Below are 18,219 nucleotides of genomic sequence, written 5' to 3'. Positions count from 1 at the left end.
CAAAGGTTGCTGCCACATGGGTTCAAATACTTCTTGCAGTGTAGCTCCCTGTGACAAAAGCTTTAAGGCCAATTATAGGATAGCTTATGAGGAAAGTGTGCTGTGGTAGAGGCCCTGCATTCCAATGTCTAACAGCATGTCACTCCCACCATGGCAGGACCCTTGAACTGATCTCATGTCTTGATCACCAAGGTGAATGGCTCTCTGACAGTCACAGAAATTGCCTAACGTTCTTTATGCACTTGCAGCACATTTGAAATCAACAAAGATTTTTTAAAGTTCTTGAAGAGCTTTAAGCAAATTCTCAATAAAATCTGAGAACGCAGCCCTTGTAACTGCTGGGGTAGGGTGGTGGGGGTTGCAGTTGGGTGCTCAGGTTTGAGGTTGTGTTGTACTGTAGTAATGGCAGAAAAGAGCAGCAGCATGGGCAGGGAAACATACCTATCTTGAAGACAGAGCTGGAAGATGCCACAGAACATAAGGAGATATGAAAAGAACATAAATAGGAACTGGAGTCAGTCATTTGGCCCTTTGAGCCTGTTCCGCCATTCAACAACATCATGCCTGACCTTCTATCTCAACTCCACCTTCCAGCATTATCCTCAAATCCCTTAGTACCCAAAAATCTATTGACTTCTGTCTTGAATAACTCAACGACTAAGCATCTACAGCTCTCTGGGCTAGAGAATTCAAAAGATTCACATCTCCTTGAGTGAAAACATTTCAAAATAATAACACTATTTTACACTGATACAGGAGCTGATATTGAATGTGGTTCTCACATATCACTATGTATCGCAGAATGATAGATACATTGTTAGTTCGTTACAGGCTAGAGACTGTAGTACTGAGTGCTGTGACATCCTGAACTCTTATGCATTACAATATAATTCCTAAATCCTTTTCTAACAAATAACAAGTCCATTAAGAATTTTATATGTTTCAATTAGATCATCTCTCATTCTTCTGAACTCTAAATAAAGGTCTAGTCTACTTAATTGCTTCTCATAGGACAATTCTCTCATCCCAGGAAACAGCTGAATGAACCATTGTTACATTACTGTAAGACTAGCAGGTCCTACCTGAGGTAAATGAGACCAAAGCACCTCTCAGTATTCCAGGTGTGAATTCATCAATGCCCTGTATAATTCTAAGAAGACTTCTTTAGTCTTGTACTCCCATCCCTTTGTAACAAAAGCTAACAAACTATTTGCTTTCCTAACTGCTTGTTATACTTGCTTGTTAACTTGCTGTGATTCTTGTACAAGGACATTTGGGTCCCTCTGATTGTAAACATTTCTCAGTCTCACAGATTCAAAAAATATTCTTTTTATTTTTACTACAAAAGTGGATAACTTCACTTTGTCACATTGAATTTCATCTACCATGTGGGGAGGTGGTGGCATAGTGGTATTGTCACTGGACTAGTATTCCAGAGACCTAGGGTAATGCTCAGGGGACCTGGGTTCAAATCCCACAGCAGCAGATCGTGAAATTTGAATTCAATAAAAATCTGGAATTAACCACAAAACTATTGTCAATTGTTGTGAAAACCCATCTCTTGCATTAAGGAAATCTGCTGTCCTTACCTGGTGTGACTCCATACAGACCCACAGCAATGTGGTTGACTCTTAAATACCTTCTGAGAACAAGGCAAAAAAAGTCCTTACCCATTCATCCAAACTATATATATCCCTTTGCAGTCTTTGTCATTGTTAGCAATAACTTTGTATTGTTAGCATGGGGATACATTACACTCAGACTCGAGCTGCGCTGGCTCAAGACATTCCTCACTGGCTGCGGAGAGAGTGAGGATCACAAGTGACTTTACTCCCTCTCCACGGTAGGGTGTTGGTGGTGCACCAAGTTCTTGCCATGAAGACAGTATCACAGACAGAATGTATATGCTCTCTTACAATTTGTTTTGGATGGAAAGAGGTGTGTCTTTTCCTACCCTTGGAGTGTGTCACACACTCAGTCTTTCTCTCTCACACACACATGCACACACACTGAGTTAATTCAGAATTGATTTGATGATTTAAAGTTGGAGTGAGAGTCTTGTAAGCGAAGGGTTCACAGCATATTGTGAAGGTTATTGTAGTTGAATATCTAGGAAGTTGGTTCTCAGGTGAATTTACAAACTGAAACAGATTATGTACTTCGACTGCTTGATCACTTGCAGCTAGTTTCAGAGACTGGTTCTCAGACTGGCTGACGTCTAATGGTCTGATGGATATGCTGGGTCCTAGGGTAATAACAGTGCAGTCCATGAAGTTTCAGTCACATCACCACTGGGTTAATGCTTCTGTGGTCCACCCAGTCTAATTTGCATGGGGGAGGCCATTGTGATACAATGGGAAGTTGATAGTGGCCATTGAGTTTCAATCTTTCCTTTCATCCAGTAGGAAACATGGGGCTAAATTTTAAATCCTGTGGGCGAGTGCTCGCCCAACCTGATCAAGCGTAAAATCACACAAAGAGACGTCAGGTGAGTGTCCCGATGTCATTGCACACTCGCAAAAGTTGGAAGTGTGCCCACCGACAATTAAGAGGGCAACTAAGCCCATTAACAGTGCAATTGTCTTGGATTTTATGTGGACTGTCCAACCTTATGGTTGGTGGATGGGCAAATTGGCCAGGCGGCCTTTACATTTTTCATGAAACCGCATCCGAGGGCAGGATGAAATTTCCGCTATGAAATAAAATAAAAATAAAAATCTGTGGACAGCATTTTTATCAGCTATATTTTCAGGTGCCTAATTGTGATGCATGGACATTTTTTTGCAGCTTTTTAAAACTTTATTTGATGATTTTCAGGTCTGCAGCTCCGAGGCAGCTGTCTGCCTTCATGGAGATTTCTCGCAGCGCTCACCTGCGTCCGCAGAAACGTCATTGCCCACCCTCTTCCTGCCCCTACCCCGGCAGCACTGAGTTTTCAGCGCACGTTTCACACTTGCTGGCCGGTAATTGGCCAGCCAGCGTGAAATCGCAGTCAGGGGCCGATTGTGGTCGGGGTCCTGACCGCTCCCAGGCCTGCCAATCACGCGCGCCCACCAAAGGTAAAATTCAGGCCATGGAGACAGACAGTCTGGAAACTACATAGGCTTTAGGTTTTGGCCCATCCTTAAACAATGGGACATGTGCATTCCACAAATGGCTGTGAGGTACCCTCAACTATGTCCAGATTTAATTCGGTATTTGCCAGAGACTTGATACTGCCTGTAGTCCAAATGTCAAAAGTCACATGATTTGCAACAGCCATCTTAACAGCTTGTTTAGGTCCAATTTTTAAAAGTATTGGCTGAAAGTTCATAATATAACACGCTTGTACTGGGCATGACAAGAGCTACAGCCATCCTCAATATCAACGACAGCAGAGAGGCATACCATAGACATCTCAACTTCTCACTTCTTAAGGAGGGGGTGTATGTGGCATGCTTCCTGCATACACGATATTGTTTGAGATGACAAGACTGCGTGGCTCCTGGAGTGGCAAGAAGGGGTCTTGGTGAGCCACCTTTAGAGTCAAGAGTTTTACAGCACGGAAAGAAGCCCTTCGGTCCACTGCGTCCATGCCAGTCTTCAAGCCCCTAACTACCCTAATCCCAACTCTTTCTCCAATTCCGGCTGTGGGTCTATTTTGTTGTCTCTACATTTTCAGCTGGCGATCTCAGGAGTCAAGGGTCAGACTGCTTACATCACCTCACATTGGCTGGAGGACATGTCGCTTCAGGTCAGTGCGCAGCAAGCTCACTTCTCTGAAGCAGTGTCCATTCATCTTGGCTCCACTCATGCCACCAGGTGCATCTCCTTGGGGGAGATTTAGTCTGTACACTCGAGGCGAGGGACTGTTCTGGTATCTCATATGGCCAGGCAGCTATGGGGAGGTTGAGGCTCTCAGTTGAGTCCTATGACTTGGTGGGCATCTAATGAAATCTCCACTCAACAACGGTGCTCTCAATTTTGTAAGATCTGGAAAAGGGGTGGGTCAGGAATTTTTTTTATTATTCATTCATGGGATGTGGGCATAGCTGGCTAGGCCAGCATTTATTACCCATCCCTAACCGCCCTTGAGAAGGTGGTGGTGAGCTGCCTTCTTGAATCACTGCAGTCCATGTGCTGTAGGTACACCCACAACTGACATCGTTATATTTCTCAGGCACGTCTCTTATGCTCTGATGGCTTCCATGCAGCTAATGCCCAGCTCGGACCATCACCTGACGTGTTTGTGTATGGAGCTGGTTCCGCTCTGCACGTATGTGGCATCCGTGTACTGGCATTTTAACAACAGGCTGTTGGGGGGCAAGTGATCCTAGGACTTGTTCCGTCAATTCTGGGTGGACTGGAGAAGGAAACAGGAGGGGGTAGGCGGCACTTCCCCTCCTTGAGACTATGGTGGGATGTGGGTAAGGACAAAGGGGCTGACTAGAAGGCAGAAGGCCAGGATTGAGTAGTTGGAGCAGGAGCTACTTCACCTGAGTCCTATCTCAGTTAGGCCATTGAAGACCTGAACCTGTGGAAGATGTATGAAGAGAAGAAGGGCTGCTGAAGGGCCTCCAGCTTGCTGGGTCCCAAATTGCATTTGTGAGGTTGTGGATCTGGTTCCTTCAGAAGTGGGGTCTGTAAGCAGCCCTTGGCACTGCTGGCAAATGATGGATTCCTGGTCTTGGATCCAGAGGACATGACTGCCCAAGCCCAGGCCTATTTTGGTGCTCTATTCTCTTCAGATCCTCCCAGCGAGGATGTTCGAACAGTTTTTTTGGGGATCAGCTAAAGGTCAGATAGAGGGTGCCAAATGGCTTAATGCTCTGCTAAGACTGTTGGAGCTGATCCAACCCCTCAAGAGCTGAGCTGGATGGGCTGACCGTGTAGGTCCTCAGGCCATGTGGGGGGACAAATACATGCACATCCTAGGGGAAAGTCTGCCCACTGGAGAGATGACCCTGTCTTGGTGCAGGGGTGTCATCATCCTTCTGCCCAAGAGGTACGATTCCCATCTGCTTAAGAACTGGCACCTAAACTTCCTCCTGAGTAAGAGCTACAAGATCTTTGTTAGGACCGTGTCTGCTTGTCTTAGCAATGTACTGGCTCACATGATCCACCCTGGCCAGTCCTACAGGGGCCCAGGCTGGACAATCCATAACAACATCCATTTGGTCTGGGACTTGGTCCAGCATTCCCTTAGGGCTGGTCTGTCGGTTGCCTTCTTTCCCTGGATCAGGAGATGGCATTAGTCAGCGTGGATCATGAATACTTATTCAGGACTCTGCGGACATGTGGGTTTGGGATGCATTTCCTCACCTGGATCCAATTTCTGTACATCACCACAAAAGTGTCTATTTGTTTCAGTATGTGGCGTCTCTTTCAGAAGGGGCACTTGTTTGCTTGTTGTTGGTAACCTTCTGGTTGGATCAAAAGATTGGATACACACAGATTACAACGGTAGTTTTTGGGTTGGAGGCGCTTGCTTATAGTTGTAACTGTGTAAGTAAACGTTTATAAAGATTGACTCCAGTTATATTCTCACCACCTGGCTTTCTGGAACATAACAACAGAGGTGACATGACAGGAAGTGGATTCATGCTAACAAATTACTTATGCTTTCTTCTTATTCTGTGCTTTAATTCACCTACCGTCAAAAAAAATACATACCAAAGCACTTCACTATGTCACTCTACTGGAAGCTATGGGCAGAATTTTGCCCTTGTCGGGCAGGTGCGGTGGGCAGGCCTGGAATTGATCGGGCCCCGACCTGGATTTCACGCAGGCTAGCCAATTAACGGCCAGCCAGCGTGAAACACGCAATGCAGTGCTCAGCGCTGCCAGGGTGGGGGCGGGAGGAGCGCAAGCGCGGAAGTGTGCGCATGCGTGGGGGTGCACGCAGTAAAAGCTCCGAGGCACAGAGCTGCCTCGGGGAGCTGAAGATTTTTAACAATCAAAATAAAGATATTAAAAATAATGAAAACATGTCCCTTCATGTGACTCTGTCACATGAGCAGAGACATGTTAAATATGAGTGTTAAAAGTTTTTAATTTTTTTTAATCCTTGGTCGAAACATCCCGCCTGTGGATTAGGTTTCGCCAAAAATGCAAAGGCCACTTGGCCTTTTTGCCGGCCTGCCAACCAAATGGTTGGACAGGCAGTGAAAAATTCGAGTCAATTAGTTCTTTTAGGTCCTTAATAGGCCGCTTTAAAATGTCGGCGGGCGCACTGCTGACTCCCACGCATGCCCGCCGACCAAAGTATCGCGCAAGTGTGCGATGATGTCTCGACGAGAGTAGAATTTTGCCTTATTTATGGAAACCAGTCTGATGTTTCTTCCTTTTCTCTTTCTCTAAGTTCATCAGAAAAAAAGCTGAGTAAGGCACCAGCGATACTAGGCCGACTAGTATTCAAGTCATTTGAAATTTTTTCCAGTGATAGATTTGTTCTGCATTGTACTCAATTTAAGGCTGTAAAAATGTTAATGTATCATCTGTAATTTGAATTATGACTCTATTCAACATGTAGGATCCACACTACCAACATGTTCAAATATTTGACTGAATGGCAAATTATAACTTCTACTATTTTCTGCACGCCCTTTTACAAACTCAAACCGGTTTGGTGATAGACACACTTTAGGCAGAATTTTCAACTTGGTCACGCAGATAAAATGCGCACAACTGTATTGGCCATGCTTTATGAACCTCGTCCAATTTTTCTTTCCATTGATGGCTTATCTGCTACTTCCTGTTTTATGCCCTGCCCCAGTTGAAAGTTCTGTCTACTCGAGCTACCCTTGAAGGCCGCATTTACACCACAGCTATAGTGTTGACACAAAATTAATTCCACATTGCATCACACTAAATTTACACCCACAAGGGTGAATCCAGAATCAGGGCCTGATACTCCTATCAGGAGAGATTGAAGAATAGCACCTGGAGATAGCAGTGTCACATCATTTTGCTTTGAGATCACATGGATTGTAAATCCATTAATTGGTGTAAATTCAGTGTCAAAGCCATTATACAAATTGCTTAGATGATATGCTGCATAGGTTGTAAACCTACCTAATCTAATTTCATATATTTATTTGGCAGGGAGTGTTTGTTCATGGTTCCAAACACATTTACATTTCCAGCTATTGGAAGAGAGCCCTATGGCTGGAATTTTCTGTCCCCGTTGACGAGAAGGCCAAAAATCAGTTTCGTGCCGTTATGAAACTAGTTTGCGATCGTCCGCTCTGCCTGTCAATCGCAGTGCCGCCTTTCCCACCGCCACATGTCTGAAAGGTCATTTTAATAGATCTGCATCTAATTATAAGCCCTGCTTACCGGAATCATCCCCCCACGTCAAATTTACCACCCAGATCAGTGAAAAAACAGGCCAGCCCAGAACACATCTTGACAAGTGTGACGTGCAGAAGTCGGGATTTACCGCCAAGGCCTTGCTCACTTCGAGGACACCTGAGGAGCAGAAGATGCTGGAGCCCTACAGCTACCGGACCCTGGAGGAACACGTGCATTGCATGCTGAGTGGATTTATATGAACATTGCTCCACTGTGAAGCAGCTCATGGAATGTGGAAGGTGACCGTTAATGTCTGGGGTCTGCTTCGGGACATCCGTGTCTTGGCCCTGGTATGCTACGGGTGATCATTGGGTGGGGGCAGAGAGTAAGGTCTAGGTTTGACTGGAAGAGGAAGGTGTATTGGTGGGGGGGGGTGAGGTTAGGAGGGGGAGAACGATGGTGTTGGAGGGGAGGGGTGACGTTGGGAGGTGGGGGAGGGAGTACAGGGGGAGGAGGGTGTAATGGGGCTAAAGCGGCAAACTGAAAAGGTAGATGTAAGGGGAGAGGAAGATGTAAGGGAAGGAGTTCAGAGGCGGGTAGGAGTCCAGGGGAAGGGGAAAGGAGTCCGGGGGTGGTGTGGGGGGCGGGGTAAGGTGTCCGGTGGGAGGAGGGGGTTAGAGTGGAGGAATGAGTAAGGGTGGAGGAAGGAGTAAGAAGGGGGAATGTCCAAGCGAATGTGCAAGGGAGGGGTCTGTGGAATCGATGACACCCTCCTGGGGAGCGAAATGAAGGTGGGTGTGGTAGGAGGGAATGGTGAGTATGAGAGAGAGCAAGGTGAGCCGGTAGGGTGGTAGAGCGGGAGGGTGCAACAGTAGCAGTAGAAGGGATGGCAAGGGTGGTTAGCGGGGACTCGGAGGCAGACACGGACCCTGGGGGTGGGAAGGAGGAGGTCAGGGAGGTCAATGTGGATGGGGGTGGGGTTCTTGGGAAGATAGGGAACATGCACATTCACCTGGACGTCCTGGAAAGAAAATGATTCTGGTTGAGAGGTGGCAGTGGGGAGGTGGAGGGTGATGCCAGGGGGGTCAACAGTGGTGGGGGAAAGGACATGGTGACTGGGGGAGGGGAAAGAATAGGGGAGATGAAAACATAGGTAACAATCACCATGCTTCTGAAATCGAAAGTGGAAGGAGCCTCATGTTGGGTGGGCACAGGTACTGCATGGGAGTAGGATCAGGGGGTGGGCAGAGGTCCAGGCCAGCTCAGATGGACAACTGAAGGAGAACCCCAGCAGGCAACACTGAAATGCTTGGGACAGTAAGATGCATGTGGTGGAGGAAGAGTGCTTCCATAAGGCTCTGAAAGGCCCTGTCCCATGCACGCACACGCACGTCTCCCTCCAGAATCACTCGTGGTCCGGCTACGTGCAGTTGAACTGCTAGTGCAGGGGATGACTCACGAAGCCTGTTAATGAAGCTGAAAGACATCATTACATACTATATAGTGAAAGTGAATATATTTTCAGATTATAAAGTGACAAAATGTGTTCACCTGTGCAACCACTTGCAATCAGAAATTCTTAACTTTTCTAGGTGCTGCCCTGACATCTGCAGCTGGGATGGAGACAACTTGTGCATTGGCTGGCCCTGTTGCCTCTGATGACTTTGGCGTGGGTCGTCTGGCAAGCCTGGACCTTGGGGGCCCCGGCTTGCTTTGGCTCTCCTGTGGGCCAGCTGCTCCCTCTGCAGTGACAGAGGATGAGGTTGAGGGGGGTCACAGACAAAGGGTACTTGGAGGGAGAGGACAGCCTTTGAGATTCCTGAGTGGATGACCCAGGGGTGTCCAGCTGCCGCTCCTCCTCCCTTCGGATGCCCGAGGACCCCAGCCTGACTCCTTGAGGGGAAGGAGCATCAGCAGGGATGTCGAGGTGCTCCGTTTCCCTCTCACACTGCCACTGTAGGAACTCACCCATGGCTACAGTGATGGAGTGCACGTCTGCACATCTCTGCGTACTGCTGAACCACGGTCTCCATGGCATCCGCCATCCGTTCCATGGAGACCTCCATGTGCGCACATGTGGGCACCACTTCATCAGAGAGCAGGCAGATGTACTCTTCCGACTCGCAAACCATTCTATTGAGGGCTTCCAGCAGCTCTGCGTGATGTTCCACCGCCTCCTGCTGGCTCTCCAGGATGAGTTGGAAGGCCGAATCCAGAGGCTCGTCATCCAATTTAGACCTCACAGATGGTTATTCTCCAGCAATCCTCAAAGTGCTGGGGAGCTTGGCTGAACCTGCCTTCTCCTGCTGCAGACATGTGTCCATGTGGTGACCACCAGATTGTGAACCTGAGCCTGCTCTAGATCTAGTTTCCACCGAGTTATGTGTCTCTGATCTGGTGAAGGGTGTGGGTAAGCATTGTGATTGGGGGGTCTTCCAGGTTGCTGATTTCCAGCTCTTCAATGGAGGAGGTGTCCTCTTCGCTGTAGGTGAAGAGGACCTGGATGGAGCTGAGGGACTGGCTGGCTGAGGGTGTCAGTCGCTAGGCAGAGCTCCCTGTGAACCAAAATAGTGATAATTAGTGCATGGCAGCACAGTGAAAAGCAGGAGAAAGCACCCACATTTATGTTGAGAGAGGGATGATGCATTGCAGGATCCTCATGTGGGTGTTCGCTGGCGACCTCACTGTCACCACAGACACAGTCCACGTCCTCACCAGTTAGCGCAATGGCACGCTCCTCAAAGTGAGTGAGGGGTTTAATGTGGGCCACTCCATCCCCGGTCTGGGATCTCTCCCTGCTGTTGTGGGACAGCTTCTCCTACATAAAAACAGATGGGGAGAGTGTGAGGAGGACGCATTGGAACGTTTGCATCATGAGTGGAGCCATGGACAAGATGATGATGCGAGCTCCAGAGGATATGAGCCTGATGGAGATGTGAGGGTGTGTGTGAGAGTTAGTGGTGTTGTCCCTTGAGGTGTGAGATCCCTGTGGATGTGTGATGGGTTTGAGAGTGTGTGAACTGAGAGTGATGAGATGAATGACTTACCCTGGCAGAATGAATGAGCCCATTCATCCTCTTCCTGCACTGGGTGGCTGTCCTCTTTGCAGGAAATTGGCGCTGACCACCACTGCCACCACCCATGCTGGATTGGTGACCATGCTTGCTGGTCTTCACCCAGAGCGGGGGTAGAGGACTTTGGAAGGGGCCTCCGCTGCGTCTAGTTGGTGCTCGAGGAATGTGTCGCTAAATCTGGGGGCAACATGTTTCTTCCCTTTGGCAGCTATCAGCTCCCTGCCACTTCCTATCCCTTGAAGAGTGCTAGCTCTGTGCAGGGTGTCCATTAAAAATGGCACCTGAGGTGATGGCGGGGCGGGTGAATCAGAGACCGCCCTGCCAGCGACAAGACGTGTTTCCCAGGAATGCATAATTAATGAGGTGGGAATGGGATGATACAGCGTTAAAAGCTGCCATTGCTGCTGGTGGGTAATACATCCTTTCCCTGTCTGCTCCCGCACTTAGTACAAATCTAGGATGATTCTGCCCTCTATATGCATGAATACTGTAATGCATACACTTCTGTTTTGAGCACAATAATTAGAACTCCAGCCAGGAAAGCACCAAGTTACATAAAGAGGCCAGAATTTTTCGGTCCCATTGGCAAAGGGCTTCATGACTGGCAGGGGCAGGACAATGTGGTGAGAAGGCCAAAAATTGGTTTCACGCCGTCATGAAACGAGTTTGAGATTGTCTGCTCCATCCGTCAATGGCAGGCTGCCTTATCCACCGCTGCACATCAGAGTCCTAATTTCAATATTTTAGCACGTCATTATAAGCCCTGCTTGCTGGAATCATCCCCCATGCTGGATCATCCAGGGGAATCACGCCGATGTATTTTGCAACCCTACATAAGCGACGTGCGCCTGACAAGCTGAGCTTCGCTTGGGACTTCGAGGTTTGTTTGCCTACCTTGCTTTGGGCAGCACTCGCTGTCATCAGCGCCAGGCTTCGTAGACAGCACCACATCAATTTTAAGGGGGAGGCTCACGGGCAGATCTCTACCTACCAGAGCAACTGTAAGGCAGGGGTGGCTTTTCAACGGCTTCAGAGCTAGGGCATGCTTGGGGAAGGGGGTGAAGTGGCCTCAGGCAAGGGAAGAGGCTGCATGCCAAGGGTTGTACTGGGGAAGGGGGGTATATCAGGGTTTGTGTGGGGGCACACGTTGATCTGTGCAAGTGGCCTCAAGATGATGAGGGCTGAGGAGGCAGTCTCCAGAGGAGATGAGGCCAGATGCTGATGTGAGGATGTGTGTGAGTGAGTGATGATTTCCCTTGAGCTGGCAGAGTGAGATGCCAGTGAATGTGTGATGGCTTTGTGTGTTTAGAATGATAAGATGGTTGTCTTACCCTGGTGGCACAAATGTGATCATTCATCTGTTTTCTGCACTGGATAGCCGTCCTCTCGTGTGCAGCATTGGCACTGACCACCTCTGCCACTGCCTCCCAAGCTGGAGTGGTGAGACTGATAAGCCTCCTGTGGCCAGAGCAAGATTAGAGGACATTGTGGCGGGCCTCCATGATGTCCAGAAGGCATCCCAGGAATGCGTCACTGAATCCGGGGGTTGCACCCTTCTTGGCTTTTGGGGTCATGCCTTCACTGGTGACCTCCTGGTCCGCAATCATTGATAACTGCGCACACAGCTGCAGTTTAAATACAGCGCTCTGCATGAGGAAGTGACGAGGTAACAGCATGGTGGGCAAATCGGAGGCCGCCCGCTGCATAATTAACGAGGCAGGAATGGGACGATACGGCGTGAAAACCCGCCATTGTGGCCGATGGGTTCAACGATTTATTTCCCCCGCCCGATTTTGCACTTTGTGCAAATCTGGGACGATTCCGGATAGAGACCTGCCTAGCTAGAGCCTTTAGCGTATATTTAGAAGTATCTTATATGCAACAAAAAACAACCCATTAGAACAATTACTCTCTATCTTCCTTACATATGCACAGTCCACTGGAAACGCAGAGCAGACACCTGCTCAGAAATCCCTTTAGTCAATACAAACATCAACTTTAAACAAACAGTTACAATACAAATGACAAAGCTATGCAACTCTTACTATCTGATGTCTCTCGTGGACCATTTGATAAACTCAACTGATGTATAAAATGTGTAGACAAATGACATGATATTTTGGATAATTGCAATAAAACTTAATTTTCAGTAGAGGAAATGTAAAAATAACCATGAAGCTACTCATCTGATATGATAATTTTATTAGTGAGCATCAAACATTCAATTTCACCAGTCTAAGGTTAATATTTAATGGATTGAATCATCAAATGACTCAATTAGGTATGCATCTTAATGTGCTTCAACAATCCAATAAAAATTAAGTTGATTGGACTTCTTTACCTGGTTTATTGCCTACCTCAAATGGTATGTAGTCCACAGGCAACTTCTCTAACATGTCATCAGCCAACCTTGCTACTACAGCTTCTCTTGTTTCTCCTCCTCCACTGGAGCTATCCTTAGGCTGAATGCTAAGTATAGTATCTAGGACATCCTTGGCAAGTTTGCTCTGGTAAGTGATATCAGCATTGGAGTGCAGACCAAATGTTTCTGGAGTGTCATATGTAGGAAGAGTCTGCGATGTACAAAGTGTAAGGTTTTTTTTGGAAAATAAAGAGCATACGTATATATGTAAACATGACAATAATGTAAGAATACATGTAACATGGTAAACACAGATAAAAAGTGGCAATAGTGTAAGAGCAAATATAACATGATTATAGTGTAAGAAGACAAATGTTTAATGGGAGTGTATAAATAGAGAACTAACTACAGCATAAATTAAAGGGAACAGCTGGTCAGGTTTCCTGTTCCAAAACATACATGTGCTGGCGGCATGTTCTAATAAAATTGTATATTTCTATAGGCATTGTAGAAATGTCTGCATATTCTTGCTCAATTCTAGAAAACTGGAACTCAACTTACATTCAAAAGCATATAAAACTCAGTGAACAATGTGAATAAAGGAAAATACAATGTTTCAACTTAAATATTTTCAAATAATTAATTTCATTATGAAATTAGAAAAAAACAACTTTATCTTGTGGGCAGTATTTTCACAACTACCTATTGCTCAGGCCTGCTAAAGGCTAATTAAACTGTTTACAAACCTGAATATATACCAAGTATTGATCCACTAAATTGCACTTGGGAATGCTGTAACCCTTATAGAAGCAGAAGTCTGAAGCAAACATATTTTCACTGAACCAGACTTTAGAAAATGTGTTCAGCAATCGTTTATCATAATCATCTGTGACTCTGCCACCATACTGAATCTCACCAATCATGTATCGTACTGTAGTCCAAGAAACACCCTTGAGGCAGAAAATGGGAAAATTGAACATTACCATCATATAGTATTTCTAATATGTAGGATCAAAGAACTTCAAGATTGATTTTGATGATAATGAAGAATATTAAAACACTAAACTACAGTGGTTACAATTGGCTATCGTTTATTGTTTAGATTTCTCTTTGCTCTGTCAGTTCTTTTGCCCGCTTAAATATAGTTCAACCATAGGAAGAGGATTTGTATCACATGTCCCCTCAAACATTTTGACATGGGTTATCTCTCTCTCTCTCCACTACAAATTCCAGAATTGTCCCAGTTGTTCTTCAAACTCTTTATAGACTCTGTGAGGGTTCTGCTGATCTCCCAATGCAGAAATGTGGAAATTCCAGGATACTTCAGTATACTAGATTAATTTCTGAAGTGTGTTCCATTCTCTCCCAACAGTGGGAATAGGTCTGAAAAGGTCATAACATTTTGGTTCAATTCCTAATGTCCATCATCCCTTGGTACAAACATATTGGTGCTAATTCAACAAGCCTGCTACAAATAAAAACCTCGACAAAGAAAGTGTAAATAATTGGAATAGTTCATGAAGGCTGCTATACTACAACTCAGGTGCATTTTAATGGTAATGGCAACATTATATACTATCAGAAATCAATTTGCCCTTTGAAGGATTGGGAATAGATTACTTTTCCATTCTTAATTATTAAATTGTCAAGACTAAGGAGCAGAATCGTCACAGCAGAATTGAAAAATAAAAATTGTCAACTGCACCTTCTTGATGTCCATATCATCTAGATGGTTTTGTACAAACTGCACAGTAGCGTTAAAGTCAGCTTGGTTAAATTCATATGGAATATTCCAGCCAAGAGGCCCGAACTTGCGTCGTTCTTGCACTGTTGAGTGTAAGAAGGCCACTGCATACAGCATAGGCTTCCACTGAGTCATGTTACTAACATCCAACAGATCCTGACTGATTCCTGTTGGTAAAGGAAATATGGTATAGGATCTCAGGATATCAGACTGTCATGGAGTTTTCAAATTAATTGTGCAATCATCTAACAGACTGATTCAAATATGAACCTGTGTGGTTACTGAACAACTCTAGAGTGGTTGTGGGTGAAGTCCAAAATTAATTTAACCATTAACTGTAAAAAAAAAATCTATGTTACACAGCAAATTAATCTTTCTGTACAACTACTGTATTGTACTGTACTAGAACAAACAAAGGAAATGCTAGAAATACAAAAAAGGTTGATCAACAGATGAAGAATGAAAAAAACCTGAAAACTCCCACAAATTACAAGATGAATAACCAATTAATTTGCTTATAGTGGTGCTACATGAGGGAAGAATTTTTGTCAGAACTTCAATCTTCTCTTTTTTGCACCAGAACAGAGTACCTTGAATTAACATTTCATTCACAAGACTCCAAGGGCTATTTTTCCTAATTCAGCAGCGGTAAGTGAGGCACGAATGAGACTGTGTGGTGCCCAGATGGGTCATGAGCTGCAATGCTTAGTTAGCCCACCTTTAGTACAAGATGACATCTTGGTAAAGAAGTTTAAGTAGGAACCAGGAATGGCCAACCTGAGATTGACTAAGCCTCGGATTACCCTTTAAATTGACCCCTAACGCTCATTAAAGAGGCTGCATACCATCTTGCTGTATAGTGCTGCAATTACCAACATTTCCTAATAGTTGTTAAGAACGTTAGTTATTATAGACGGTTATGTTTTAAACAGTCTCTTTTAACTCAAGGTAAATTGGATAGTGAAGAGGAACATGCGACATCTGACAAGGTCTGCTCAGCGATAATCCTATGTGACCTAGTTGCCAACAGTATAATGTTAGAAATCCTCCAGTCCTCTGGCACCATGCCTATTGCCAGGCAGAATTGGAAAATGATGGTCACTATGTTCAGCCCGTCTGAAATTTACACTCCTCCTTAAATACAATGTCTACATCGCCCCTCTCTTTTGTGAAGACAGTGGCTAGAACTCTCCATGCCCGCCGGTGTCAGGCATATTTGGTGGCATGAGTGGACAATATGGTGCGATCAGTTTCACGACGGCGTAAAACCAGTTCGTGATCATCCACTCAGCCCACCGATGGCAAGCCACGTTCTCCACCATCGAACATCAGGAACCTCATTGTATTACATCAGCATATCATTATTCGGCTTGCCTGCTGGACTCGTTCTCCCCATCCCTCTGGATTGTTCGCCCACGTCAGCAGAAAAACACGTCAACATGTTTCACAACAGCACATAAGCCACGTGCACCTGGCGGGCTGTGCTTTGCTCAGAACTTCAAGGTTTGTTTGCCTACCTTGCTTCGGTCAGCACTCTCAGTCATCAGCACTAGGCTTCACAGGCAGCACCACATCACTTTTAGGGGGCTCACAGTAGGTCTGTACCTACCAGATCAGCCCTATATGAGTGGCTTTTAATGGCTGCAGGGCTAGGGCATACTTGGCGAAGGGGGAGAAGTGGCCTCAGGCAAGGGAAGAGGCTGCAGTACTTGGGTTGTACTGAGGAAGGAGGGTAACCCAGGATGTGTGTGGGGGTGGGGGTGGGTGGGGGCACATGTTGATCTGTGCAAGTGGGCTCAAGATTCTGGGGGCTGAGGAGGCAGTCTCCAGAGGAGATGAGGCCAGATGGACATGTGAGGGTATGTGTGTGAGAATAGGTGGTGATGTCCCTTGATCTGACAGTGAGTAAGATGCCAGTGAACATGTGATGGGCTTAAGTGTGTGAGTTTAGAGTGATGAGACGGCTGCCAGACTTTGGCTGCATGGACGAGATCATTCACTCTCTATCTGCATTGGATGGCCAACCTCTTCTTTGCAGCATTGGCACTGATCACCACTGCCACTGCCTCCCAATCTTGTTTGGTTACGCCGCTACCCATCCTGCAGCCAGGGCAAGGGTAGACAACATCGTGGCAGGCCTCCATGGCATCCAAAAGGCGTTCTAGAGACGTGTCAATAAACCTGGGGGCTGCAGTCTTTTTGCCTGTCGTGGACATCTTCCCTGCAGCAGTTGTGGGCTGGAAGCACGGTGATGTGTGCGTGTGGCTGGACCTGAAATATGGGCCCAGCATGATGAGGCAGCGAGGTGATAGCGTGGCGGGTGAATGAGAGCCTGCCCGCCATGGAAACAGCATGTTTCCCGGGAATGCATAACCAATGCAGTGGGTTTGGGATGATACGGCATGGAGGCTACATAGATCACTCTTAGAAAATTGCTCCTAATCGACATACGAGTGTTGATATACATGCAGGACTCCGTTTTTGCGCCTCAAGGCATATTTAAAGCATAGTAATCAGCAAGCATCATGGGAGATAGGGCCATTTCCTTTATTGTGGAAGAAACAATGTTGTGTTTTTTGTTCAGTCTTTGTTGAATGTTCATGTTAGTGTCCACTGTTGTACTTGTCACTCTGTGGGACATATCTGAACTTGCAGGCTCCGTTCGCCCTGCCTTCTCTGCATTGTAAAGGACATTGTCTGAGATCACTCCCAGCGGGGATAACTGAAATGCTGTAGCTGAACTCAAAGGTCTGTAAGGACTCTGTCAGCCAACACCCTGAGATAGACCCACATTTGGACAGTACTGACTCCACATTTTTAGGACTCTCTTTTTCTTGCCTTGACTGATTGTTCCCACCATTCCCGACCCCCACCACACCCAGGATGCCAGGCCATTCCCACTTCATTCCTCCATGCCCTGAACTCACCCTCTGTCCTTCCTTGGATCCTTCTTCCACTCCTCCCTGCACCTGAACCCCAACCTTTCAATCCCCACCACAACCCCACCTCACCCTGACTCATCCTTTCTGGTCTCGAGCCTCCAAGCGAGCTGCCATTCTCCTGCTCCCCTTCCTTGTGCAACAGAGTTCAACAAGGAAAACCGCTGACCTCAGACACAACTGCACAATGCTGACTGGTGCAACGCTATCTTTAAATGAATGTGAACTGGGTGCCACGAGATTCTCCTGCACTGCTGACTTTACCTAGAAGGTAGGATGTAATTTTAAGAAGTTTTACACTAATGAATATTCATGGAATGCAAATGTATTACAAGTACGAACCCATCACAGGACAGCGTGAGGCTCGACATGCCACAATCTCTGCATCTCAACCGCCATCAGGAAATCATAATTTAGCGTCCTGCCTAATTCAGTCACCCCACACACCATGTTTTCCACTCTTGTGAGCACCATAAGCGTGGAGACCCCAACATACCCCAACCCCCGCCCCCCGCCCTGCTATTTGATCATTTAATCAAGCTCTGGGGCAGAATATTATGAGGGGGCGGGCAACTTGTTGACCCCTCCCCACGCCCCACCCGCAACCCCTGGAGGTAAAATCAGCATGGAGCCAACCCACACCACGTCAGCCCGCCCCACTGCCATAATACACTATGGGTGGGCTAAATAGGGTCAATCGGATTGGCCAGCAGCCAAGAGTGCATTAGTTGGCACTGCCAGGACTGTAATCAGGAAGAAGAAGAAGGCCCAATGGATCTTGGAGACAGGTAAGTCTTGGGAAGGGAGGGTTCAGGCAGGTTAGAAAGG

The 18,219-nt window shown here is 46.5% G+C and overlaps 1 protein-coding gene across 1 annotated transcript in view; it reads right to left on the bottom strand.

The window, feature by feature from the left end:
- dnah5 (dynein, axonemal, heavy chain 5) overlaps nt 1–18,219 on the bottom strand; it is a 531,647-nt gene that overhangs the window by 23,155 nt on the left and 490,273 nt on the right. The window contains exons 73-75 of the mRNA XM_078539077.1: nt 14,414–14,619; nt 13,455–13,658; nt 12,704–12,919 (exon numbers count right to left, since the gene is read on the bottom strand). Coding sequence (XP_078395203.1) covers nt 12,704–12,919; nt 13,455–13,658; nt 14,414–14,619 — 626 coding nt within the window. The remainder of the gene's footprint in view (nt 1–12,703; nt 12,920–13,454; nt 13,659–14,413; nt 14,620–18,219) is intronic.

The sequence above is a fragment of the Cetorhinus maximus genome, chromosome 3 (genome assembly GCF_964194155.1).
Source record: "Cetorhinus maximus chromosome 3, sCetMax3.hap1.1, whole genome shotgun sequence".
Taxonomy (NCBI): domain Eukaryota; kingdom Metazoa; phylum Chordata; class Chondrichthyes; order Lamniformes; family Cetorhinidae; genus Cetorhinus; species Cetorhinus maximus.
Note: the sequence above shows the minus strand (reverse complement) of the source record. Positions and strands in the feature narration are given on the sequence as shown.